Source organism: Microchirus variegatus (genome assembly GCF_963457635.1).
Source record: "Microchirus variegatus genome assembly, chromosome: 5".
Classification (NCBI taxonomy): Eukaryota; Metazoa; Chordata; class Actinopteri; order Pleuronectiformes; family Soleidae; genus Microchirus; species Microchirus variegatus.
This window is the reverse complement of record NC_139806.1, coordinates 25965360-25993272: the sequence shown is the minus strand read 5'-3', so window position 1 is coordinate 25993272 and position 27913 is coordinate 25965360. Positions and strand designations below refer to the sequence as shown.

General features: G+C 40.3%; 1 protein-coding gene across 1 annotated transcript; it reads left to right on the top strand.

Annotated features, from left to right (window-relative positions):
• The first annotated feature begins 5 nt into the window (after positions 1 to 5).
• Positions 6 to 27231, top strand: LOC310926905 (metabotropic glutamate receptor 5-like). The gene is made up of 19 exons (XM_083889113.1): positions 6 to 1169; positions 2980 to 3102; positions 3802 to 4061; positions 4154 to 4287; positions 6338 to 6599; positions 7428 to 7542; positions 10978 to 11227; positions 15199 to 15434; positions 15551 to 15672; positions 16339 to 16463; positions 16559 to 16727; positions 19528 to 19654; positions 20157 to 20274; positions 20855 to 21041; positions 22279 to 22437; positions 22518 to 22643; positions 23657 to 23839; positions 23933 to 24102; positions 24906 to 27231. Exons 3-19 carry the CDS (start codon positions 3873 to 3875, stop codon positions 25786 to 25788), a joined length of 3555 nt encoding a protein of 1184 aa, XP_083745239.1. The 5' UTR covers positions 6 to 1169; positions 2980 to 3102; positions 3802 to 3872; the 3' UTR covers positions 25789 to 27231.
• The last annotated feature ends 682 nt before the right edge of the window (positions 27232 to 27913 follow it).

The window sequence follows — 27913 nt, the reverse complement described above, 5'->3', positions numbered from 1 at the left end:
GCTGTATTTAACACGGCGAGAAATCAGAACTCATGTGATTTGTCACGCTTAAATACTGCATATTTCTCCATGCACCCCCTCCCACATCCTCCTCCTCCTCTTTGAGCAGATCACATGCTGCTTAACCTCAGGGTGAAGCTTAGTTTGTATGAATGCCTGGTAGTTTAGCCCCCCAAAATATCTCAAAAATGCAGCACTGACTCCTCTTGGAAAAAGAAGTGAATTAAAGTTGACTGGATTTGCACTAAGAGGCCCTAATGACATCCTAATATCATCATTATCCTGATCATGAAGCCTAAGGATTCAACTAAAATAAACAGGGTATGGCTGTTTAACACAGTGATTCCCAAAGGATGGGGCGGGACCCCCAGATGGGTCAGTATTTTATCATTTGTAGTTTTTGTATTTTAGACTTTTAGCCTGTTACCATCTGTAGTTTTTGTATTTTAGACTTTTATCATTTGTAGTTTTTGTATTTTAGCCTGTTACCATCTGTAGTTTTTGTATTTTAGACTTTTACCGTTTGTAATTTTTGTATTTTAGACTTTTGCCATTGGGAGTTTTTGCATTTTAGACTTTTACCATTTGTAGTTTTTGTATTTTAGCCTGTTACCATCTGTAGTTTTTGTATTTCAGACTTTTGCCATTGGTAGTTTTTGTATTTCAGACTTTTGCCATTGGTAGTTTTTGTATTTTAGACTTTTGCCATTGGTAGTTTTTGTATTTCAAACTTTTACCATTGGGAGTTTTTGTATTTTAGACTTTTACCATTTGTAGTTTTTGTGTTTTAGACTTTTGCCATTGGTAGTTTTTTGTATTTTAGACTTTTGCCATTGGTAGTTTTTGTATTTCAGACTTGCCATTGGTAGTTTTTGTATTTGAGACTTTAACCATTGGTAGTTTTTAGTATTTTAGACTTTTACCGTTTGTAGTTTTTGTATTTTGTAATGTTCTGCCATGCTTGCTTTCACTGATGAGTAGAAAAAAAGGCATATAACTCATTCTCTCCCTCTTATTCATCTTATCCATAATCGGTTAACATTTAACCCTAACCACAATTCAAATCTCAACCCCAACCCAGGTTCTGCCTCATTAGGACCAGGATTCTGGTCTCCAAGAGAACTGGTCCTGACAAGGTCTGGGTTAATGCCAGAAAAGGTCTTAAAGAGGTAAGACACACTCACACACACACACACACACACACACACACACACACACACACACACACACACACACACACACACACACACAGTTGTTGTACAGTATTCTTAGTGAGGACACAGTTCTAAACCTAACCCTAAAAACAGGTCTTAACCTATAAACAGACCTTTTAAGGTGTGACAGAATGTCCTCACTTTCTCTGGTTTATACGTTTTTGGTCCTTGCAAAGATGCAAGTACACATATCTATGCATGCACACACACCGAGAGAAATAAAGTGAACTGTTTTCTCTGGCATTATGGGTTGAAAATCACCATGACAACACTGAATCCAGAGAAACAAAAATCACATTATATGAAGGAGAAGAGATGAACTGTGGGACAGTTGAGGACAAGATATTCGGTGGCAAAATAATAATAATAATTCTCATTATTTTGTGTCGCAATTTTCATTTGCATATGATCACATTTGTGAAATGTCCTTTCAGAGCAGGGACACAAAGATGTGCAGATTAAGTCAGACGCGATAAACGAAAAAATCAACTGACGCACATTCAGGAAAGCATAAAGTGCCCTTGGCAACAAAGTGTGGTATTTGAATTTTTTTTGAAGTGGTTTTCAGAGGAAAACCTTGATGTCTCTCACATGGCTGTCTCTATACCTGAGGCCTTTCACACTCTATTCATTGACATTCAAATTTGTGCATGTGATTGTCACTGTAAACAATAAAGAATTAGGGGCAGCCACCAGAGGGTGCCATGTGACTGTCTATACCTGATGGTTCCTGTCAATCACATGTCTTCTCAGAGTTTCATTCGCCTGATTCTAAGAAATGATGCGAATCGTTTTCAGTCATGCGTCTGACCTTGTGTTTTACTAGGGATCTGTGAAGTCACCCAACAACAAGGTTTTGTTATGAGTGGAATCTGCATCACATGTCTCACAAGCATCTGAGCGTCATCGATTCCCACTGCTCCATCTGCTTCTTTGTCTGCAGCAGCCTCACAAATGTGGACAAATCTCTGATGATGTAAATGTAAAGGAGCAGCTGTGACTGCCACAGTCTTCTTTTTTAGGGTATTTAATTTGAAATCCCATTTTGAAACAATGCAATTGTTCTTCTGCAAAAACGCAATACATCATTGTTAGAAATAATTGGATACAATGTGGATGGTGGCTCCATCTTGTTATGTTTTCATCGACGTGGGTTTATCTGCAAGTTTGTCCTTCTGTGAACTATCCACAGTTTTTGATAGTTTTATTATATGGAACTGACGTTGGACTTAAATTAAATACTAATTACGTTGGAAAATGAAATGTTTTTTCAGACAGAATCGAGAGACTGCATGACTGATTTACCCTCCGATCGGATGAATAATGCATTGATCATTTCTCGTTGTATTGAACGAGTGAAAGATTTGATGAATTTGGGTCAGTGGCAGTGAGGATGTCACATTTGCAACTCACCATCCGCCCACACGCAGAGACAGAGAGAGACATCTGCAGCCTAATGAACACAACTGTTGCTTAAAATAGTCACTGTATCATCCTCTGATTAGATACATTCTCAAACTTTAGTGCTCACTTGTTTGCTCACTTGTGTTTTGTTTCTTTCTTCTCCTCCCCGTGGGTTTTTCGCCTCCTGGAGCTTTGACTGTTGATGCGCAGCACTTTCCCACTGTTTTGGAGTAGGAGGAGAACGTAGAGGAGAGGGAGAAGCAGCAGGAGGAGGAGGAGGAGGAGGGCCTGTGCTCGTCATGTGCGTCAGTAAGTCAAACATGTTCCAATAACGCTCGACATTATCTGCTGCTATTTGCAGTTTGCTGTAGCCAGGCGCCAGTTTGAGCCTGAGAAGAAACCGGCAGCTCTTTCCTTGTTGCTCCTCCGTGTAGGAGACGCGCTTAAAAGGGATGGCATCAGCGAGGCAGTTCGCAGAAAAGAGGTAGGCTGAAGTTTTTTTTCTGCTAGTTTTTTTGCTTCAAGCTCATAATAATGACTCAATGAGTCATTATGTTTCAATACAGATGTGATAAATGAGCTTTATTATTCATATGTCAATGCAACAGCAGCCCAGGTGTCAGTTTCACCTTATTAATGATGCTGAATGATGCACCTGCAGCTTCATTTCATCAATAGCATCTGTGACTTGGGGGTTTTGCCAATGAATATTCATCTTTTTTCCCTCAATATTCAAAATGTTTTGTAGCTGTACCTCAAAATAAATATGTAGCATTGATAGAATAGGATGTTTACTGTGGGAGGAGTTTTTGGAATTTTTTTTTAAAGATATTATCAAGTGTTTTAAAGCTCCAGATTATACAGTATTTTAGACGTTTTAATCCCATATGAACTGTCATGTATATTGAGCTCCTCAGGCACGAGGCTTCTCTTTGTTCTTGACTCCAGGTTAAAAACTAAAGGAGGCAGAGCCTTTAAGATCAGGGCCCTGAGGCTCTGGAATCACCTGCCGGTGGAAATAAATCTACATTTAAGACTTTTATCTAAAAGGTTATTCTGGTTTTATCAGATTCTATCTTTTGTTTAACAGAATATTGTTCTTTTTATGGGTTTTTATCCTGATTCTGTTGTTCTTGCTGTGCTGTACATTACTTTGATAAGTGTGCATATCCTTTTTTATCAGGAAACGAACCCTTACCCTTGGAAATACAAGGACAAACCATTCATCAGAAGCTCAGCTCTAAGAGGCACAGGATGACAGGAGGTGTAAGGAGGAAAACACTGGCGCTGCACGTCGGGTGGTTGGCTGTCGGCTTGTTACTGATGTCTGATCTGAGCGGTGTCAACGGCCAGAACAATGAGAGAAGAGTGTTGGCACATATCCCAGGTGACATCATTATTGGAGCTCTGTTCTCCGTTCACCACCAGCCACCTGCAGACAAGGTACACGGAGCATGTGAGGTTGTTTTGCGCTCGATCCTTTTCTTCCCTGATAAATGTTAATTATAATCCAGCTGCTGCTCCATTCTGCTCAGGTGCACGAGCGAAAGTGTGGAGCGGTGCGTGAGCAGTACGGGATCCAGAGAGTGGAAGCCATGATGCACACTCTGGACCGAATTAACGCAGACCCCGCCATCCTCCCAAATATCACGCTGGGCTGCGAGATCAGGTCAGAAATCAACCACAGCACTTCATATCTTAATCTCATACAGTGAATACTTGTTTGTGACATATTCTTTTGGGTTTTGTGGCAAAGTACAGACCTAATTAGGGATCAACCACTTTGGGGGACAGGTTCAGTCATGTATAATTACTTGAGAGCCCATGTTACATAAAGACCACAATTAGGTTGCATACAAATGCACTGCATTTTACACAATGTATTTAATACATAACAATTGCCTTTGTTCAAATGACAATGTCATTAAACGTAAGCCACTCAGACAACCATTTGCTAACTATGTTATCCACTATTTTTAATCAGGCAACTCTTTGATGACTTTGACAACTTCTTTGTGCAATCACTCCTGTTCTAATTGTCCGATGCATTAGCGTGGTGTGTCCATTAGTGTCTCTTTACACTGAATTCCTAAGCAACTGCGATGCTGTTTTGGCAATTTATTTGGATCACACAAAGATGATGCCGCTTTCAGTCGCTGTGGAAGCGTTGGCCCCCCCTTATCAGCCTTTCTCTTTTTAGTTGTGGCGGCCATCACACTGCCAAGAAAGGAAATTTGCAACTTGGGCTTGTATGATTTGGATTGTTTGCTTGTGCTAGTTGGTTGTTAAGAATATATTTTAAGGAGGAAGCACATAAAACCTGACCAAGTGCCATTATTGGGCCATGGGCTGGACATTGAACGCATCTGGTATACGGTATATTAACTTTACACTAAAGGAAAATGTGCAATTTCTTTACTTCTTACAAATGTCTAATGCTTTAGCTGCATTATACATGTTTAAATTGTTATTTATTTGTCTTTGTTTACTTCAGAATCAGAATCAGAAATGCTTAATTAATCCCTGGGGGTAAATTAGGTATTTTACTGTTGTTATTGAAGCTGCTGTTGTTTTTCCTTTTCTTATGTATCTGTATTTTGTTCCATATCATCAACAATGAAGATAGATAGATAGATAGATAGATAGATAGATAGATAGATAGATAGATAGATAGATAGATAGATAGATAGATAGATAGATAGATAGATAGATAGATAGATAGATAGATAGATAGAAGGTTTTTAAAATAAAAGGTTTAATAAATGTAAGGTTTATTAGCGTTTTTTTGGGAGTATAATGGGTGGGGAGAATGAGTGTTCTCGAGCAACAGGGAAGGACAGATTGGAGATTTGAGGTGGGCAAACTTCCACTGAAGAAGTTGCACAATAGAAGAAACTGCAGCTGCAGAATTAAGACTTAGGTCAGGTAACCAAAGAGTGTTCGCGTGTATAAACCAGGCATGGACTGTACAATCTCAGGATCCTTTGATATATATAGTTTGGCCGGAATTGTTGTGATGTGACAAGAGGAACACAAGTTAATGATGTATGGTAATTATGTTATTCTTTATATACAGAATATATCCCAGTCACTGGAGGTAGTCTTAAAAAGAGTGTGGATTTTCAGAAAAATCTTAATTGCATTACATTACATTTCTACTGTCCAAAAAGATGCCTGGGCTCAAGCCACTGTCCCATGTTAACACTTTCTTTTGCTAGCCTACTACTACTCCTCCTCCCTTGTTGCCTGTCTGTTAATTATGTTGCACGTTTTACTTATTGGTTTATTTTTTAGCTATTGTCTCTCATTAATGCCATAAAATAAAGGGAAAGTACTTTGTTACTTGTTGTCTTTGTGATAATGTCAATGAGGGAGAACAAAGAGGAGCCAATAGCAGTTGGACAACCATACCACAAGCTAGTCATTATTCATTGGTGGCAGGAAGTATCTCTCCACGACAGTGAGAGAATGCCAACACAACTGCAGATTTTGTACAAAAAGCACAGTGAAGCTGTCAGGTTAATTTGACTGACTCATCCTGATGAAACATCACATCAGCTCTGGACAAGGTTTGAATTGCAGTTGTTGTCGAGTGGTTCTGAGGTGACAACACTGTGTGTTTAAAGAGAATTCAATTGGCCACTCTGAGCTGTCATCACACCTTTATTTTCTATCCCGCTTCCCAAATCAACAATGTGATCTTTACCACCCTGCACCAGGGACTCTTGCTGGCACTCTGCGGTGGCGCTGGAGCAGAGCATTGAGTTCATTCGAGACACTCTGGTGTCCAACGAAGAGGAGGAGAACCAGGGCAGGTGTGCTGCGGAGGGGGGCAGTCTGCTGGTTCAGGGAAAGAAGCCCATTGTGGGTCTGATCGGTCCAGGATCCAGCTCTGTTGCAATCCAGGTGCAAAATCTCCTCCAGCTCTTCAACATCCCGCAGATAGCCTACTCAGCCACAAGCATGGATCTCAGTGACAAGGTAGATAAGTAAACAAATGCATTTAAATTAAGGTTTAAATGCTATAATATGTCAAATTGCTGCATTAAAATATCTAATAACAATGCTATATATTAAGTTGAAAAGTGTACATACAGCAGCCAAAATGTTAAACACTGTACAGGTGATTAATTCAAATATTTGGTACTATTTGGTATTCAGTTTAATTGTCATTATTGGATCACAACTACTCTCTGATGTTTGTTATGCATTCTTTTGCTGAAGTACGGTGAACTAAAGTGGCCTGGAAGTGCAAACCATTATTGCAAAATGTGAAACACTTTTACAAAACCCAAAACAAATTTGCAAAAGTACAAACGTTTTTGAAAATGTAACTTTTGTTTGGATTTGTAAAAGTGTTTCATGTTTTGTAGTAATGGTTTGCATTTCCAGGCCACCGTACTAAAGTGTAAAAATACAAAAACACAGGGGAACCAAACAAGACAAGACAACAATTCCCATGATCCCATGCTGCGTCCCAATCTAATCAAACTGGGTGTTTCGTTTGGATTTTTGATGGCTGCTATAGCGCCACCATTCAAAAAAACAGAAAAAAAACACCAATCCAAAAATAAAAAGAAAAAATAAGGAATAAAATCATACAATTTGCTCACATGGAGGCTGTTGGAAAAAGGCATTTTTCTATAAATCTTAATATCCAATACAAAGAGGTGTGTCCTCGTGTTTGCCCAGGATAATGAGACAATTTGACATTGGTTTCTAGAATAGGTTTATATAATAGAGTTTGTCATAGATGCATGAATATGGATGTCTATCTGAAATTGTGAAAATGTGAATTTCCTCGAACAGAGCCTGTATAAATATTTCATGAGGGTGGTGCCATCAGACATGCAACAAGCCAGAGCCATGGTCGACATTGTCAAGAAGTACAACTGGAGCTACGTGTCCGCAATTCACACTGAGGGTAAGAGTGTCTGTGTGTGTGTGTGTGTTTGTGTGCATTATTGTTTATTTTCCTCACTTTCTCACTTGTCATTGCCTGTTACACCACATGATATTTGCATACACCACAGACAAGGTTCATAATCAAGTGAATGACTTTCCCACCAAATCAGCTGCAAAACACAAACACAGTTTGAAGACAAAGATGCAAAAGTTACAGCAGCTGCAGAGGTTCCATAAAAGTCAAAGTCAAAACTAGGGATGCACCAATTTTTTGGGGCTGATTTCGATATATTTGAATATTCCCTCTTAAAAAACACAGACATTAAAATATATTCTCATAGTATTTGCATCGCGCATCTGGTGTGCTTTGCATCTGCTGCATCTGGGGGCTTTCAATCAGCCAGACTGTCAGGTGATGACAGCATGACGTCAATTACAGGACAAGCTAGTACAACGAGACATAACGACCTGTATATGTAGTTTATTTAAGTTTAAACATATTTCACAACATATTATCTACACACAAATAAGTAAATGAACTTATGATCAAGAGCGCAGACCTCGCTCTCTCTCTCTCTCGCCCCATGCCAACAGTTCCTCGCGCTCTCTGTGCACACCGGTTTAAATGACAAACAAACAAATGCTGAGTGCTGATCAAACGTTTTGTGTAAGTGATTTAAGGTCCTGACTTTTGTCTTAAATATGACAGGCTTCATTCAGTGATTGAAACAAATATATAAACATTAATGAAACGTTTACATGCAGAGCGCTCACTCGCAAAGCAGACAGCAGCGCCGCAGCTGCGCGGATATTGTGTAATCAAATACACCGGTATGGCGGTATATAAAAAATTCATATCATAACGAAAAAAAAACGGTATTCAGTGTGAACCGGTATACCGCCCAGCCCTACAATCTACTACATGTGCGTGTAGTCGCGTGCATGTGTGTTGCTGATGCGGGTACATTTGACTGGCTTATTAAAATCCGAATATTTCTGACTGACTGGCCGGTTGCCGATTGCGGCCGATCACATGAGAATCGGCCGGTTCCGGTCACCGGCCGATTAATCGGTGCATCCCTAGTCAAAACCTACTATAATAAAATTATTTGTTCTCACTGTCATTTATGCAGGTTCGTCTTTTGTGGATCACTAAGAAAGTGCAGTTTTGATTGAGATACCATTTTTGTATCGATGCAATACTGATATTACAAACTCAAGTATCTACTGATACCGATATTAGTCCGATACTGTCATTTTAGACTATTTATGAACTACGAAGCTGTTAGCAACACATTTGTGCTGAGTCATTTCAAAGACATAATTCTCCAACTGTGTAACAAATATTTTTTCCCAAAAAGAAGAAATGATCAAACCACGACACACAACTCTGTAAAAACACAATTTTTACAGTGTGCATAGTGAAGCAGACGAGATGTATGTATATATATGTATATGTATATATATATATGTATATGTATATGTATATGTATATATATATATATATATATATATATGTATATGTATATGTATATATATATATATATATATATATATGTATATGTATATGTATATATATATATATATATATATATATATATATATATATATGTATATGTATATATATATATGTATATGATTTTTTGATTGTATCGGATTTTACCCTTTTATCTGTCCGCTATCCGATCCAGTGATTTTGCCCATTATCGGACCTATATCGATACTGCCTGATACCAATTGTTATCCCTATCTTTTACCCTCTTTTAACCCTTCCCTATTCACGTTTTTACATCTTCTTATGTGTTCTTGAGTCAAAGTTATGATTTATTTTAAATCGCATATAAAAAAAAAGAAAGAAATGCGGGAGTAGCAATAACTGTCTTTTCTTTTTGTTCATAAAAAGGAGCCAAGCGAACTATGAACTGTGACGTATTTCCAAATTTCACAAATTCAATCCGTTTTTTAATTTTTTTTAGTACTTTTTCCTCAGGTGTGTTTATATTATTAGTGAAAATTTAAAAAAAATCATTTTCATCAGATTGCCTGTAGGTTGTGCTGAAAAAAGGGATATGAAACACTATATACTGCACTTTGTTATGGCCTATGTATATGTGTTTTAACATAGTAATGGAAAAAAGCAGCCTAAATATTCTGTGTTCTAACAATATCCATTCTGATGCATTTTCCACCTCACTATAACCAGCATATCTTTATGCCATCATGTCATCTGAGTTTAGTGAAGCATTTACGTCACAATGTGGTGTGGGATTTTGCTTTTTTGTTTTTGTGACACCTGATATTTGGATTCATCCTTTTACTGAGTAACATACTGGCTCATCCCCATCCGTCTCACTGAGGTGAAAGAGTCGATGAGATGAAAGACCATGTTAACACGCGGGTAGGCCTGTCACATATGTGTATGAAGATGATGCTCACAGGAACAGTGTTGTGCCCCAAATGAGCGTAAACATGCAAAGCAACAGAAAGTAGGTGACCTCATTTCCTGCGAAAACAGAAAGCTGTCATCCCTGACAGTTTCCATAAATTGTAAAAATATGTTTTGTGTTGTGCATTTGAATGTCCACACACTGCATGTGTGAGGTTCTTTTTTTTAGGTGAATTTTAAAGATTGCTTTTTATCAACAAATAGAGAAAAGTGAGAGAAAAATCAACTGAAATAAACCAAATAAATTAAAGCGGAACTCGACCGGAAATTCCTATTAACGCTGTTTTTTTGGTGTGTATCTGCGTCATTACCTTGTTTACGAAGCCCTGAAGTTTCGAAAAAAACAGTTCAGCCATTGCTTAGAACGCTGTGTTTTATTGTAATCTCGGGGCTCAGCGAGATCTCTGAAAATCCCATAATAGTTACGTAAACATCGGTTCTCCTGAACAGCCGATCGTCCTGCTCCAGGCACTAGTCCGGGCACATCCGGTTGCATACATTGAACCGCAGAAGAAGAATAACGTCCTTTGTGGAGGTGTTTCACGAGTGACAGTGTCTTCTGACTCTGGGTCTGACTCCGGGTGAAAGTCAAAAGGGACTGTGGCGGGTAGTCGTGAAGAAGCTATTTTTAAACATTGTTAAAACAATGTTTTGATAATGAGTAGCAGTGCATCCACCGTTCCAGAGGGGGGAGCTACGCTTCTGAGAGCGGGTGTGCTTAATAGTACTGGCCAATCACAAGACTCTGTCTTCTGGGGGTCAGAGTTCACTCTGAAACATTGCGGCTGACGAACAACGTCAGAAAAGAGGATTTCAATCGGCTCGTTTACAGCAACTAGGAGGTTTTTGACCATAAAAACAAGTTAATATATGTATGTAGACCTCCATATATTAACCAACATTTATGTGCAACAGGACCACTCTTTGTGACCTTTAAACTAAATAAAGAGGGGTTGCTATAGTGCTTATATAACGAGAAACCTTCAATTTGTGTGGTTCTGTCCATAGGTAATTACGGAGAGAGTGGTATGGAGGCATTTAAAGACATGGCAGCAAAGGATGGAATCTGCATCGCCCACTCTGACAAGATATACAGCAACGCAGGGGAGCGGGGCTTCGATAAACTGCTGCAGAAACTGCGAGGTCACCTGCCCAAAGCCAGAGTGGTGGCCTGCTTCTGCGAGGGCATGACGGTCCGAGGCATTCTGATGGCCATGAGACGACAGCGCCTGGTGGGAGAGTTTCTGTTGGTCGGAAGGTGAGTGTGGGGATTGATGGAACGTCAGTGTTTACAATGACAGTGACCACTCTGTGTTGGTGTTAATCATTCAGTCCAAGCATTATAGCCTACAAGTCATGTATGGTTATGATAATAAGCAGTGATTCTGTGTTTATTCTAATGACAATTCCAAAAAACATCATATATTTATAATCCCTGGAATGGGACATCATGACAATCATGGTGACCCTGACCAAAATTATTGTGATTCTTTATGTGTGTGGATTTATCTCCCTCGTGATTTTTGCATTTATTAGAGCTCACTCAAATGTAACACTGTACGTTACAGTGCTTTAACAATATGGTAATAGAGCAGTAATAATTGGGTTTTCTTGCACTTGTTTCTACATACTAATACGAGTTAAGTAATAGCTTTGTAATAACAATGCAACAAGTTTGTTGGCCACAAATCCACAGTAATTCTCATTATCAATAGATATTACTTTGGAAATGACATGTTATTACTGTAAAACCGATCCCTGTATTAATGCTACACAGGCTGAACATTAGGAGGTATTACTATAACACTACCCCCATAGTGAAATATTATTATTATGTTGTTACTGGACTGAAGTGTTAAATGTAACCCATTGAAATATCTGTGCGTCATGTTTCTAATTTTCAGTCCAAACTGTCTGCAGATGTCCAGCGTCTCCAGACATGTTGTGTGTTGTCACACTCTCATCACCATCACCATCACCATCATCATCATCATCATCTTTATCATCTTGGTCTTCATGACATCCATCAGCTTCTTGGTCGTCTGTACGAAAATTCAAGGTATGTCTTTTGTTTTGTACTTTTCTTATGACATAAACATTAAGCCAACACGGATGTACGGTGTAGAAGAAAAATGATAAATGTACGCAATTAAAAACACGAGGGAAGAAAAATAAGTGGGAAAGAGGGGGCTGATTTCACAGGAGGTCTCACTCTCTCCGAGAATAACGTTTTATTTTAAGGTTTAGCTCTCTGGCTGGCTCTCGTCCCTAGTGTTCTATAAATGCCCTTCCTCATTAGGAGCCACATATGTAGGCTGTCGCTCAAAACTGACAGCAGGAAACAAAATAACCTTGAACTACATATGGGGGGCGGGGGGGGCAAAGTAGTTTGTTCATTATTACTCTCATATATAATGATGTTTTTGACCTTTCACCTTTAATGCTATTCTCAGACTCAAATGACCTTGCGGCCGCTGAACTTGGTGGGTGATATGAGCTTAAAATTATGTCCCAAAATTCCCTCATGATATCGCAAATGATAGATATTTCACAGAATTTCAAAATAAAAGTGTCTGGGTTGATATGGAATGATATTTTTCACAATAACAATGTATTTATAATGCAAAATTGATCTATTACCTAGATACAGAAATAACTCCATTATAACTCGATATTAAGTGGTGGGCCATATGAAGTGGACTGGAGGGCCGCATGTGGACACCGGACCACGAGTTTGAGACCTGTAGAATTAAGCAGTTCCATAAGGAAAACCTTTTGTTAGTCCATCACTTCAGTCTCTTTTAAATACTGAAGTGTCAGGTTGTGTGTTTGTTCACTGTCGCGCTGCTCTCATGTTGTCTTACATTTCTACGTTTTAGTATTTTAAAACCCAACCATCGAAGCTGTTTTCTCGTATCATCCAACCACTTAACCTGCTGCTTTTACTGACTTACTGACTTTTGCACTTTGTTTAAGGACACACTGTAAACCCAACGAATCACACCAACCTCTGCTATACTTTAATGCTAACAAGCTAAACTAAGATGGTGGACATTGTTATATTGTTGCTGAGAATCTTTGTCTTTCATGCATTAATACCTCAGTTATTGGACCTTCCAATAAAAATAAAACATCAACACAGATTATTAGCTCTGTACGTAAATTACCATATAGAACATTTTTTAAATAATGTTTTCGACTTTCAGACTATTGCTTTGTCATATGATCTGCATTTTATTTCAAAAACGTTCCACCATTACAGTTAAGACCTTGTTTATTTTTGTTTAATTTGACAGTGGGTCGTTTTCCCCTCTCTGTGTGCGTCGGCCTGCTCCTCTACATTCCTCATCACACAAAAGTGATTCAGCCAATTATTTTCCCGATCTAATTGGAGCCACAGGTGAAGCAACATGATCCCACACTAATTTGATCAACAATTACTGCCATTTGCATTAAATGGAGCACCTGACAAACTGGAAACGCAACAATCAAGGTTGCTCAGGTCGTGGGAAATGTTTTCTTTGTTCTGTCCAGACAAATAGTTCTCTCTTTTTTCATGCCTTTTGTTTAGAATCATTTTAGAAATGGACACAGTTCCAGCTGCTGCAGGGTTACAAAGTGTCCACTCAGAAAAGAGCTATAGCTGGAAACTCGACTGCTATGGTGCAGGAGAAACAAGAGCGCCTGTGTGTCTTCTGGCTCGTAGGTGGTGTAGCAACACGCTGCATCCAGCACGCTGCCCCCCCAGGTCGATGTGTGGGTTTCAGAGCTCTCGTTCAAGAGTGATTCAAACTATCCAGAGTCAAAGCCCTCCGTGCTTTCATATCCAGTCCTGCCGTTTTCATGCCAGTGTACAATTTCTGCGCTCGCTTCTCTAAGGATGTGTTATGAAATGATCTCCTACCTCAACCAGAGAACCAGGCATCATAAAACGCCCACACTGCTGTTGTGTAACTCCGGCGAAGTTTTCCCAGAAACGACTTATTTATCTTTTTTTTGTCAGTCAAAAATAGAAGGCTGCATTTTCTTTGTGTCAGTGAAGTGTGCGTGTTTACATGTATGCACACGTGTAGAGGTGTAATCACACTGTTGATTGTACACCATGCGTCTACAGGGATGGATAATAATAGATGGAACAGTAACCTTTAGACTGATGAAAGCTTATTGAGTCTGAGCCCACAATGTTTTCGAGTGTTTCAAACGGCATATCACATTTCTGCATTGTCTGCTCTGGTCCTATTAATGTCTGTCCTTGTTGTGAATCTTTTAGTGACCCCAAACTGCCTTAGTAGCCGGGGGAACCTGGCCAGGTCTGATCTCTCTCTGCAGACAAGGGTGTCATTTTGGTCAACAAACCCCATGGCGCGCTAGAGTCGGGCTTAATGCAATGACTACAGAGAAGTAACGTCCAGCTGATTTTTGTATACATCCAACATGGTAGCCACAGAAGAGCACCTGTTGATTCGGCTAGATTTTAAGTGATTTGCACCATGGAGCTCCCCCTGCAAAAGTCGTTTTACGCCATCGCTGCTAGAAAACTAAGAAGCACATATGCTGCTATGCTTTTGTCACTCTGCATACGTTATACTCTGCATAACAGGTTTATCTAATTATATTCAGAGGCATTTTAATCTGCTTTCGTTTGTCAAGCCTCTTGAAAGTGGGAGGTGATTACACCCTTTCCAGATTCATGCTTAATCTCAAATGAGATTGAGATACATTAGCCAGGCTACTGCCTTATCAAACTTATTTTCTGTATATTAACGGTGATATATGCAAAACAGCGACTTTTACCTTCGAAAATGGTCACTGCAATCCCAGTTCAAAACATTGCAGGAGCATGCTGCTACATTTTCTACAATACAGAAACAGTGCTACACTGTGTTGATGTACATATAAACCCTGTCTTCTGGAAATAACTCCGCCCAATGCCTGATTTTGAAAAAAATGCCAAATACGTGGGCTGAGAGCTTAATAGAGGGAAGAGAGTGGGGACTAACGAGCCTCTCAATCGCTCACATCGTGCTTCAAGCGATGGAGAGAAAAAGACGATAAAGTGACAGCTCCGACGTTTATAAAAAGGCGGAGGAGTCTGGGACAACAGGCCTCAACATGAGGAGTCGGAGGCTTGTGCGTGTGATGCAAGAGTTGCTAATTTGCTGAAAAGTTTTACACATACTAACAGCCTGCTCTGTCTTCTTTGCTCTGCCTCTTTCTCCTCCTGTCCAGTGATGGCTGGGCCGACAGGTACGACGTGACTGACGGCTTCCAGAGGGAGGCAGCCGGTGGAATCACGATAAAGCTCAAGTCTGCTCATGTGACCTGGTTTGACGATTATTACCTGAACCTGAAGCCGGACGCCAACCCGAGGAACCCCTGGTTCCCTGAGTTCTGGCAGCACCGCTTCCAGTGCAGGCTGAGGGGGCATCCGCTGGAGAGCACTGCATACAACCGCAGCTGCACCTGTGAGTAAATCACACACACACACCTTTTACTCTTTTCACAGGCCATTATCTCTGTGATATATTGATATTATTACAGCCATACCTTACTCTTAAGAGCATATTCCTGTTCTTCACAGGGAGGGAGTCTCTGCGTCAACAGTATGCTCAAGACACCAAGATGGGATTTGTCATTAATGCCATCTATTCCATGGCTTATGGCCTACATACCATGCAGCAAGCCGTCTGTCCAGGATTTAAGGTAAAGCAGTATGCATTTTTAGCAACAAAAAAAAAGACATTCTTACAAGTAAAAATACTTTATTAGCATGACAAAACATCAAGACTATGAGTTTAGATGCTCAGCCCCCAAAACAAAACTAATCAAATCACAAGAAGGAGTGTAATCCATATGTTCAGTTCAGTTTGAAAATACAAAAATCTGTCTTTGTAAGAGAGGTTCAATATAGTCACCAACCATCCATCAGAGAAACTGGGATTACTTTAAGGGAATGAAGACTGTCAGCCTGTTTGAAATTGAAATTCAAAGCTCTGAGTTATTTATCATCGTTATTTATCATATCATGTCACATCTTAGTGGCATAAACAACACTCAGACAACCTGTTCCATATATAAATAACTGCATTCACACTACAATCTATACACTACACATGAGGTGTTAAAATTCACAAACTAACGTAGTACATTCTGGATCTGCTGCTCTCCTTACACATATCAGTTTTTACATCATGATGACAAAAATTACAGTTCAATCTAGGATCTTTACCTGTGGGACTGAGGAACTTGTTTTTATCGCAACATCAAATGGCAGAGCTCCTTTTCTCTTTTCTTTCTTTCTTTCAGTAGGTATTCTTGTCTTTGCCTTTCAGCTGTACGGTTTCTCACTGTGTTCACCGTTTCCCACAGGGTTTGTGTGAGAACATGCGACCCATTGACGGCCGTAAGCTGCTGGATTTTCTGATGCAAACCAACTTCACTGGAGTATCTGGGGAGATTATCCACTTTGACCAGAATGGAGACTCGCCGGGCAGGTCAGCATCACGATGGGAGAGAGCACGAAACGCTAAATGTGTGCATATGCTGTTACATACTGCAAGTATATCTTATACACTTGTGTGTGACTCAGGTATGAAATCATGAACTTCAAGCAAACAGGTGAGGATGAGTTTGCTTACATCCCCGTGGGAAGCTGGGATCAGGGCGGCTTGAAGATGAACGATGAGGAAATCTGGAGCGACAACGGTGACATCATCCAGTCATTCTGCTCAGAGCCCTGCCAGAAGGCACAGATCAAGGTAGACACCTCTCACACACACACCCACACACACATTTCTGACATATAGCAGGGTTGTTGCAAAGTCAAAAAACTGTATTAGGTTAAATTAGTTCATTTATTTCTGGTTTATTTGGCATGGACAATGTTTTTAAATGAACTTTTCTGTCAAAAAGATGAGTTTTTAATGTGTAGTCCGTGGTTTTCTGGTACAAAAGGTTCCCTGAAAAGCTAATTAAGAGGAAACAAAATTTTACAACATCAGTAAGCGCATGATTCTGATCTGAACAAGATTATTTTTAGCTGAAACTAAGAAACCACCTACTCTGTTGTGTCTTTTGGAGAGTTATAAGCCTCCATAAGGGATGAAAAAGTTGTGTACCTCTTCCCTGGTGTGTCACAGCAGAAAGTGGCATAAATGTAGGGAAACATACAACTGAAAACAAAAGTTCCACATGTCTGTAAGATAAAACAATGTGCAGCAAACAATTATTGGAATTATAGATATTAAATCATGTTCAATCCCATGTATTACAGAAATTCACTTTTGCCAGTATGACTCCCGTTTCTGTTATGATGACACATACACCAGAGAATATATGAAAAGATTTAAAATTAAGTCCCACACAGAAGCCTTTAACTGATCCCTCAGGATTAGGATACTAACATGGGTCCAATCCTGGAGTCTTCTACCAGTAACTCTTTGTTCGGGCTTTAATCATCTCCCATCTGGGTTTCTCATACTCCCCTCAGCCTGTCAGAATCATAAGGAACAATGCAATCTGTCTCCTCTGTATCATCACAAACATCTCCAACATTAATCCCAGCCCACACACTTAACACCGACTTCCTGTGAAGAAGCAGCTTCACAAAACTCCAGTCTCATGAGGTCTTAAAGAAGATCTACTGTATGTGCCCACACCCTCAGGCCTGACAGCCCAGCCCACATCTGTAGCTCACAGCTGATTGGCTCTCTGTGATCTGCAGTGACCTTCTCAGTGTTTCCACTCTATTCACTCTTCTCTCCTTTAGAGCAGATTGTGCACTTAGGTAAAATGACACACTATCCCCCAAACCTGAACAAGTAAAAGCCTCACTACATGGGCTGAAATACTCTGTATGTGTCATACTATATTTTACAACTGCATAATTGTTACCATCGCTATGATACATAACCATCATTTAAATATTGTAGCTATGTGGGGTGGTGCTGACTGGTACATGGTTTCATTATCTGTACAACAGCCATTCCCACAAGAATGATGCTCATTTAAATTCTAAAAACTTTTCTGCAGCCCACCAAAACCTAAAATGCTAACTCTGATCAACACACAGGTTATTATAGGCTCAATTACAGATATTTAACTGGAAAATAACATTAAAAATTTAATAACTTGAATTACTAGACATTGCACACATTTAACTACAGTAATTGTAAAGTAAAAAAAAATTATTATTTGAAACTTATCTGGTAACTCACCTGTCCTCGTCACTCACCTGTCCTCATTATTCACCTGTCCTCGTCACTCATCTGTCCTCATCGTACACATGTCCTCGTCATTCACCTGTCCTCGTCATTCACCTGTTCTCGTGATTCACCTGTCCTCGTCATGCACCTGTCATCATCACTCATCTGTCCTCATCGTTCATATGTCCCTGTCATTCACCTGTCCTCGTCATTTATCTGTCCTCGTCATTTACCTGTCCTCGTCATTCACCTGTCCTCGTCACACATCTGTCCCCATCAATCACCTGTCCTCGTCACTCACCTGTCCTCGTCACTCACCTGTCCTCATCACTCACCTGTCCTCATCATTCACCTGTCCTCATCACTCATCTGTCCTCATCGTTCATATGTCCCTGTCATTCACCTGTCCTCGTCACACACCTGTCCCCATCACTCACCTGTCCTTATCATTCACCTGTCCTCATCACTCATCTGTCCTCATCGTTCGTATGTCCCTGTCATTCACCTGTCCTCGTCATACACCTGTCCCCATCACTCACCTGTCCTCATCACTCACTTGTCCTCGTCACTCACCTGTCCTCATCACTCACCTGTCCTCATCACTCACCTGTCCTCGTCACACACCTGTCCTCGTCACCTTTCCTCATCATTCACCTGTCCTCGTCACTCACTTGTCCTCCTCACTCACCAGTAGTCATTGTTCACTTTCCAAAAAGATGTATTTATATTGCCTTTTGAAGCAGAGGTACTGAGGATGTCCTCTGAATGCAGCAGAGTCCCAGGCAAACAGCACTTCACTGTACATCTACAGTTCTGCAATGAGAAGCTTCTAAAGCAAAGTTCTTTAAAAGTAATGAGGCCCAAAGAGATTCTCTTCGCCTTTTTCTTCTTTTGATCCCCTGACAGGGAGATCAGTTCCTCATTTCTTTGCTTACAGGATGAATGTTAGCTACAGAGAAGTGCCGGTGGAGCTTTGAAACCTCCCTGCCCTTTAATATTGTGTGTGTGTGCGTGCTTGTGTGTGCACTTGTTTTTATGTCTTTCTGAGGTCCAGAAATCAAACCAAAATGAGAGACATAATGTAAAAGTGAGGACATTTTGGCTGGTCATGTCATACCTTAAAGTGCTGTGTCTGGGTTAAGACCTGGTTTTAGGGTTAGGGTCAAATTCAGGCTATGGTTAGACAACTAAGCATTTAGTTGTCATAGGTAAGGTCAGAATAATCGGCCAGGGAGTGCTGTTTGTGTGTGACCTTTTCTGACCTTGTCAGGACCAGTAATCCTCATAGGACCGAAACCTGGTCCTAAACTGGAAGTCAATGTGTTTGTGTGTCTGGATCTCTGTGTGTCTCCAGGTGATCCGTAAAGGAGAGGTGAGCTGCTGTTGGACGTGCACTCCCTGCAAAGAGAATGAGTATGTGTTTGATGAGTATACGTGTCGGGCCTGTGTCCTGGGCTCATGGCCTACAGACGACCTCACTGGTAAGCGCGATTTATTTATGTCGGCTTTACAAATTTTTCAAACAGGTCAGAAATGCTTTAAATCTGGGTCACACACACACACACACACACACACACAAACACACACACGCACACACACACACACACACACACACGTCAATGGTGCACTCAAAATCCTTTTACAGACCACAACCACTTCAAACTATGACAGACTGAAGACTTGAGGTTGCTGCCAGAAAACAGGATTTGGCTGAAGCTTAGATTTCTTAACTCCAAAGTCTAACCAGAAATGTTTGACGCTTTTTTTCTTCCCCATTTTCTCTCCACGATATTTCACCTCCTCTTTCTCTGTTTTTGATGCATGTCCTCTGTGGAACAGCAGCTTTTCTCATCTCCAATTCACCCAGCGTGTTATATATATATATCATAATAGTGACATATTTATTGTACTTCACATAAGTCAGGGTTTCACTTGAGCTCTTCTGTGTCTTGTTTTCTCACTCCCCGCTTCTCTGTGCCTCAGGTTGTGAGCCGATCCCGGTTCAGTATGTGCGTTGGGGAGATCCAGAGCCCATCGCTGCAGTCGTCTTCTCGTGTCTGGGCCTCATGGCTACACTTTTTGTTACATCCGTCTTCATAAAGTAAATATTGCACCACATTTTTATCACGTGTGTACATGCAAACTAAAAACCACTGGGAAATATGATAGGGTTGTGAAATATAAAATTAGATTTTATAGCTCAGCCTTTCCAAACGTTAACAAATGTTGTGGCCTATTTACATTTCGACAAAAAATTTAAATGATATACTATGTATTTAATAAACAGTCAGAAAATAACATTTTTATTTTAAATCAGGCCTCTGCATATCTATAATCTACAATGTAACATAAAACATAAAAATACATTATATTACTATTATATGAGCTGTTAAAATTCTTTCAATTTTCTAGTTGCAATACCTTAATGGACCACCAAAGCATAGCTATAGTATTTAATTACTTTGTCACTATTGATATGTGTTATTTGCATGTCTTTTGTTAATTAGATACATTAACATTGCTATAAAATGATAGCTCTGTAACTTTTTTACAAGGTTAAATTAAAGTGGTCCTAATGTAGGCAATAATTGCTGAAACCAGAAATTTGTGTGGAAACAAAATCAGGTGCTACCGTTGCAACTATCTCTAAGTTTTGTGAATGAATCTTACTTGTTCTGTAGATTTTGGGACACTCCTGTGGTCAAGTCCTCCAGCCGTGAGCTCTGCTACATCATCCTAGCTGGGATATGTCTGGGCTACCTGTGCACGTTTAGCCTCATCGCTAAGCCTCACCTCATCTACTGCTACCTCCAGAGGCTGGGGATCGGTCTGTCTCCGGCCATGAGCTACTCCGCTCTGGTCACCAAGGTACTTCCTGATCTGTGGCATTAAAATTGAAAAACCCGCTCAATGAAAAGTTATATTTAAACATTTAGTTTGCCTCTCGTCTTTTAACAGACACACATAAAAGATACCTCATACCGTCGTCCTGGCCTCCCTCCATTGGCTCCCTGCATGTTTTGGGGGCCATTTTAAGATTTATTTATTTGTTTTTAAATATATTAATGGATTATCACCCCACTTACATAGCTGACCTTTAAAACCTGTCCCCCTTAAAGGTCCATGAGGTCCAGAGTTCAGGTGTTCTTAGTTGAAAACCAACCAATTTTTACTCCTTATTGGCTTTCAATTTGAAATGAAAGTGGTGTGGTTGTAGTTCCTTGTTGTAGTGTCTCTGTTGTGAATTATTGTTGTTTTATAGGCTTTTTCACATCATATTCTGTTATTATTTGGATTTTATTTATTGTGTATAGAGCATTGTGCTACGAGACTAGGTTGACTCACGACCCTCTAAAATGTTACACACTGGACATTCAAACGAAGGTTTGAGTTTAAGACGAACTTGAAATGCAACAAAAAGAAAGTACAAAATGTTCCCTGACAGTAGCTGCTGATTCATGTTTTTTTTCTTCACTCATACCAATAGAGGAGGTGGAGGTCAGAGTTTAGAAAGATTTATATGTTGGTGCCTTTGGCTCAGGACAGAGCGGCTGATAATGTTGCAGCCTTGCAGACTGACAAACGACCTAAAGACAGATGTAGTTTGCACTGCTGGATCTTCATCTCCGTGAGTCACGGACGATTCATGGAAAATACATTATATATACATAAAGGATATATGAGACTTTTTTAAGCATTAATACATCAGTTAACAATTTTTCCTACAATAATTTAATCAATGTCAAAGATTTGCTCTTATGCATCACTTCTGCTGAACTACAGTGTCAACCTTTCTTGTGGGCTGAGATGCCTGCGCTCGAGTACGACATCTAGTGGCAGAGCATGCCAATAATCTTTAAGCACAAACAGAAGGGCATCTAAGGATAGCGACTGGAGTAAAACTGCCAGATATTGAGTGATAGCCAACTGTAAAAGAGATATGGTAGAAGTCAGGTGTCTGTGTGTGGGCTGAGTTTGTTGTCTGAGATCTGAGTGGTGTTGAAGGAGGGGGGGGGGGTGTATGAATCAGTGTGGCATTGAGATATTATCGATGTTGATGTATGTGATGCCTGCCTGCATAACCGTTTAATCTATTTTGATGCAGACCAACCGTATAGCGCGGATCCTGGCAGGCAGCAAGAAGAAGATCTGCACCAAGAAACCTCGCTTCATGTCCGCCTGCGCACAATTGGTCATCGCCTTCCTACTCATTCTGCTTCAGCTGGGGATTATTGTGGCACTGCTGATCATAGAGCCACCACAGGTGTGTATACGTGTGTTGGTGTAATGTTCATTAAAAGACACTCACAGAACACGAATGACCTCGATCTGTGTCTCCTGCAGGTGATCTATGACTATCCCAGTATCCGTGAGGTGCACTTGATCTGTAATCTGACCACTCTGGGGGTTGTGGCTCCTCTGGGCTACAACGGCCTGCTCATCCTCAGCTGCACCTTCTATGCCTTCAAGGTAATTCAGCATTGCATTAGCTAATAAGCTTTTTCAATAAGAATGTGGTCCAGCTCGAGAAGACTTACTCAAGCAAAACTCCAGTACATCATGTACTGTATAATAATAGTTAAGTGATTTACTTTGCAATGTAAACTTAAATATGTGTATTAAACATCCGTGTATAAAATTATACTATTGCCCACCATTATGTAACATAATGTCTTAACATCTTAACCTCTTCTTCACGGTTGCCCCTGGGATCGGGGGCAACTGACTTTCAAGAAATACAAGCAGAAATGTCGTCTTACCTTTGCTGTTTATCAAAACAAGTTATTTCCACCGGAACAAAACCACTTCTAATGAAGAACTACACTTTCCAGCATGCTTTGGGAACAAATCCCGGTCTGATTGATCATTGTGTGTTTCCCCCCCGGATGTGTGTTTCCCCCCGGGGGAGGAATAAAGTCATTCAATTCAATTACAGAGTGACATTAGATCGTTTTGATTAGAGAAGAGAATTACGCACCGCACCGCACAGGAAGCAACGATTTACAGCGAGTTATCATACTTTTTTCCTTTTTTTTTTCTTTTTAGACCTGTAGTGACATATAAATAAAATGAAATGGGTTTTTAATAATTTGGTACCTAAGAAATCTCAAATGGCACAGATGGTGCCAAGCTGTGCCAAAAGTGAGAACGCCCAGACATCTCTTTAATAAAACCTCTGTAATTTCCAGCATCAGACTTTGCACGGCTCATGTCCACATGTTGTTATATGACCTCCATGTGTTTTTAAGCTCCTACTGCATATTTTAAAGGTGATATTTGCTTTAAAATGCAATATTTTTTTTAGGCGAGAGAAAAAAATCCTTCAGTCATGCTGTGTTCCATGTACATTTACTCTGACACAGTGGCATCTACAGTGAAACCATAAAGGCTATAATCTGCACCAGTCAAAATAAAAAAACTCATCTGATAAACTGTATATTGACATTTCTTTGATTCTCCATTGATTCTCTTCTCTCCTACAGACTCGTAATGTGCCGGCTAATTTCAACGAGGCCAAGTACATCGCCTTCACCATGTACACCACCTGTATCATCTGGCTGGCCTTTGTTCCGATTTACTTTGGCTCCAACTACAAGATCATAACCATGTGCTTCAGTGTCAGCCTCAGCGCCACAGTGGCTCTGTGCTGCATGTTCGTGCCAAAGGCAAGATAAAGAAACACTTTCTTCACACGCTTTTCTTTTTCCAGCACCATTATTGTACTCTAATCGTTATTTGTCGGTTATTTTCCCTGCTAGGTTTACATCATGCTCGCCAAGCCTGAGAAAAATGTCCGCAGTGCTTTCACGACATCCACAGTGGTGCGCATGCACGTCGGCGACGCCAAGAAAGCCGCCAAGACTCCCAAGCCTTCCAGCAGCATGGCTAATTTGTTTCGACGCAATGGCTCTGCACAGGATGACATCAGGTACAGTTAGTTAGAATGCATTAATGAACTCCTCATTATCTACTGTATGTGGCTCTTGCTCAGCGGGTAAAGCAGGTTGTTGGTTCAATCCCCACAGATGTTTCGTAGGAGGAACAAATTTGCTGAATTTTTTCTAACCTGTTAGACAATAGAAACGCTTCTAAAATTAGTCTGTGTGCACTCACCTGTGGGACTATATTATTAATGGTGCGGGGTAAATGTCTGTCTCACTGCATGGTTTTGGTTTATGGACAGTAATTGTTTCTGTCATTGAGTCTACGCTAGATTACAAAAGGCTGGATAAGAAGCCAAGAAAATGCGAGCTGGGAAGCCGTTACCTCATTTGGGTTAAGTACTCCCACAGGAAAACCGCTGTCTTCAAGGACTTCTCTTTCTAGGGAAAGATGAAGGGAAAATGGAGGTAGATGTAAAATTACACAGACAGCAGAATATAGAATGGGGGATGGTAGAAATACTGGTGGAAGTTCATTTCTCAGCGATATCCTCATATCTGCTATTATACACACATATCACCAGGAGAAATGTGCAGGTTAAGAGTATTATTGTATGTAAATTCAAACCACAGACTGTATATAAGTCCTAAAGAACTAAAAAACTCTCAAATGTCGCCCACAACCAGGCACTAGATTTGGACGATACCAGCTGTCAATGACACATTTGAGAAGAGTAATTCCTCAGGAATGATTCGACTGACAACCTCTGGTGGCTAACGGCACCATTCATCTGACTTATCAACTTCAGCTGAGAACAAATTTTTCTATGCTTCTGTTTTTTTTTTTAAGTTCCAATGGGAAATCCGTGAACTGGACACAGAACGATCGCAGCTACAGACCAAACCTGTGGAAGAGGATGTCGTTCCACGTCAAGAAAAAGGGCGCCGGGGAGTCGAACCAGACAGCCATCATCAAGCCCTTCTCCAAAGATGGAGATATACCTGTTGTCAACGAGCACTATGAAGAACCACAGGTGTCTCTGCCCTTCACCTGCTCGCCCCCTCAGTCACCTCTGCTCACTGTCAGCCAGCAGCCAGTGAAGGTCAGGGGTCACCACGGAGGAGACGGTGGAGCGGAGCCACAAGTTTTACCTGCCAACCACGCTGCTGGGGTCCGAAGAGGAGGCGGGGACAACATCGTGATGGATGGTGGGGACATTAGCTTCATACCTGTAGGCGTGGGAGACATCGGCATGGGCTTGCTCGTCAGTCCAACTCAGGGCGTCACCATCATGGACCAAATCAGCTGCGTGGTGAGCCGATTCACAGCCAACATCAGTGAGCTCAACACCATGATGCTCCCGGGAGGAGCCACCACAGCTCTGCCTGCACCTGCAGACGGCGCCCCCTGCCCTCCTCCTCCTCCTCCTCCTCCACCACCTCAGCACCTGACATCCATGAGCCATGTGGTCACCACGCACGCCGAGGTAATGGCAGTCCCCAGCTTCTGTGAGAATCGACCTGCAGGTAAGATCTACGAGCACCTGGCTGGCACGTGTGTGAGCGGCAGACGAGTCAAGGATATGGAGGAGCTCATGGCTCTGACGCCTCCTTCCCCGTTTAGAGACTCGTCTCTGAGCTCCAGCGGCAGCTCACCTTCATCTCCGGCCTCTGAGGCTGAGTATGACCAGCTGCTGCTCAGACACTTCAGCCAGAGCTCATCCTCTCTCTAAACCTTCATGTTTAAAGACAGGACACAGACTAAACCACACACGTTGATTCCTTTCTACCTGTGGATATTATGAACATTTAAGCCCTTATTTTTTTAAATATTGTGTTTTCGTGTGCACCCATGCATGCCTCCATTTAGAGGAACAAACCGGGCATGACTGCAAACACTAAATGCTGACTAATGCCAGTGCGTCATCTCTTGTTTCTAAGTTCCACCCATACGGGCATTTTACAGACTATTTGTTTGATTACTGACTCACTTTTAAAGTTTTTAAATTCCAAAGAAAAAACACCTTCTTTGTAATATCAGGCATCAAACATAAGTGATGAAAAGTGACCAAATATGAACTGTATGTTCAGTGTTTTTTTCTTTTAGAGCTCTAAGCATAGTTGTATTATAGTCATGTGCTCTGCATTTTATGATGATAAACACTTATTATATCATTTTAGCTAATAAATTGCCCCTAATCTTGAACACAAAGAGAAACAAGCTCATGAAACTTTGCCTTGAAGCACATTTGTCTCCTGTTTTGCTGTGAGACATTTGTATCTTCATTCAAAAAGAAAACTTGCAAATCAGGGAATATTCGCTGAGACTAAAAATTAAACCTCTCGTCTCCTGACTCCTTTACACTTTGTCTCAATGGACACAACATTGTCAACATTGTCCAACTCTTTTCTCCAGACAGTTGAATGTCAAAAGCGTCCTTGAATATCGCGGACGACAAACATGATATGAACCAAAATACTTTCTGCTTGCTCATCTTTTTCTTTTTTTACAGTTTGCATGATTTCGAAATCATGTGTTTTTGTACATCTTTTTTTAAAACATGGCGTGTTAAAATGATCAGATACAGATGTAGGTGATGATATTTGTGTTAATGATGTGTTTTAGGAGCAGAAAAGTCAAACTGGATGAGTTCCAGACTTCTTTTTTTTTTTTTACAGTTTTCCCCTCTAGTTTTTGTCAATGGGCTCAAATTAAAAATCCCATTATAATCCCATTTAATCTTAAAAACAGTTAAAGACTTAAGCTGAATAATATTTTTATATTTACTTACATTATGGCTGTGTTTTTTCTCATTTCTCTTATTTTTTTGTATCTACACTTATTGCTATAGTCGAGATTCAGGGTTTCACACTTTTTTTATTCTTCCATAGGAGAGAATGTTGTAATGTTGTGTTAAAATGTGCTTTATTTACTATTTTTTTCCTTTCCTTAATGTGATTTTCAACGTAAAAAACATCCCACAGACAGTTGCCACACTTGCATGCCATTTTGTGCCAGCTGTGCTAATTTTTATGACAATAATTCACCGATAAAATTGAGTCATGAGTTAGCTGGGAGGCGTGGATCATGTGCAGCGTGTTATTTTTACTCCTCCTGAGTCGGTGTTACTTATGAACCTTTTCTAAATAAGAAGAGAATTGTGTCAAAATCACTGTGTGCGATAATTAATAAAACAGGAAGTGGGAAACAAGGTTTCTAGGCCACTCTTTAAATTAAATAACAGGATATAATTTCCGATGCCATAAATTGTAGACCGTAATTGTTCGGTGGAATTAATAAGTCACATGATGGTGGGCAAAGTTAATTTATAGTCAAGAGAGTAATAGCTTTGATGAGTCCAGGGACAGAGCACGGTCACGATGGACCGATTGTTATTTGTCATGTTACCTGTCGTCCTCACCACATGTAGCTCAGTGGGAAACCCTGTTTATGACACAATAGCTCTTGTTTTGATTCTCTCTGTGACAAAAACACTCTTCGCAGTCACTGTAAATGCAGAACACTGCATGCAAATCATGTGATTACCTGCCTGAAGGTGAAGTGAAGAGCTGCTTTGCTCCTCGATGGTTTTGTGAACACATTTAAATTCACTATTTCAAATAGACATACAAGATTCCTCTGTGAACACAGAATAACACTATTAAACAATCATTTTATTCAAAACTAAACACAAACACGATACACATATCAAACAATCACTCACACTAGCAGTTTATTATATTATTAGATATTTTAAGTTTAGATTATTTGATTATTTCTGAATGTTAATTAATTATGTTCTGCGCATCACTGGAAACATTGGGCCCTTGAATATCATATTAGCAAATTTGATGCTT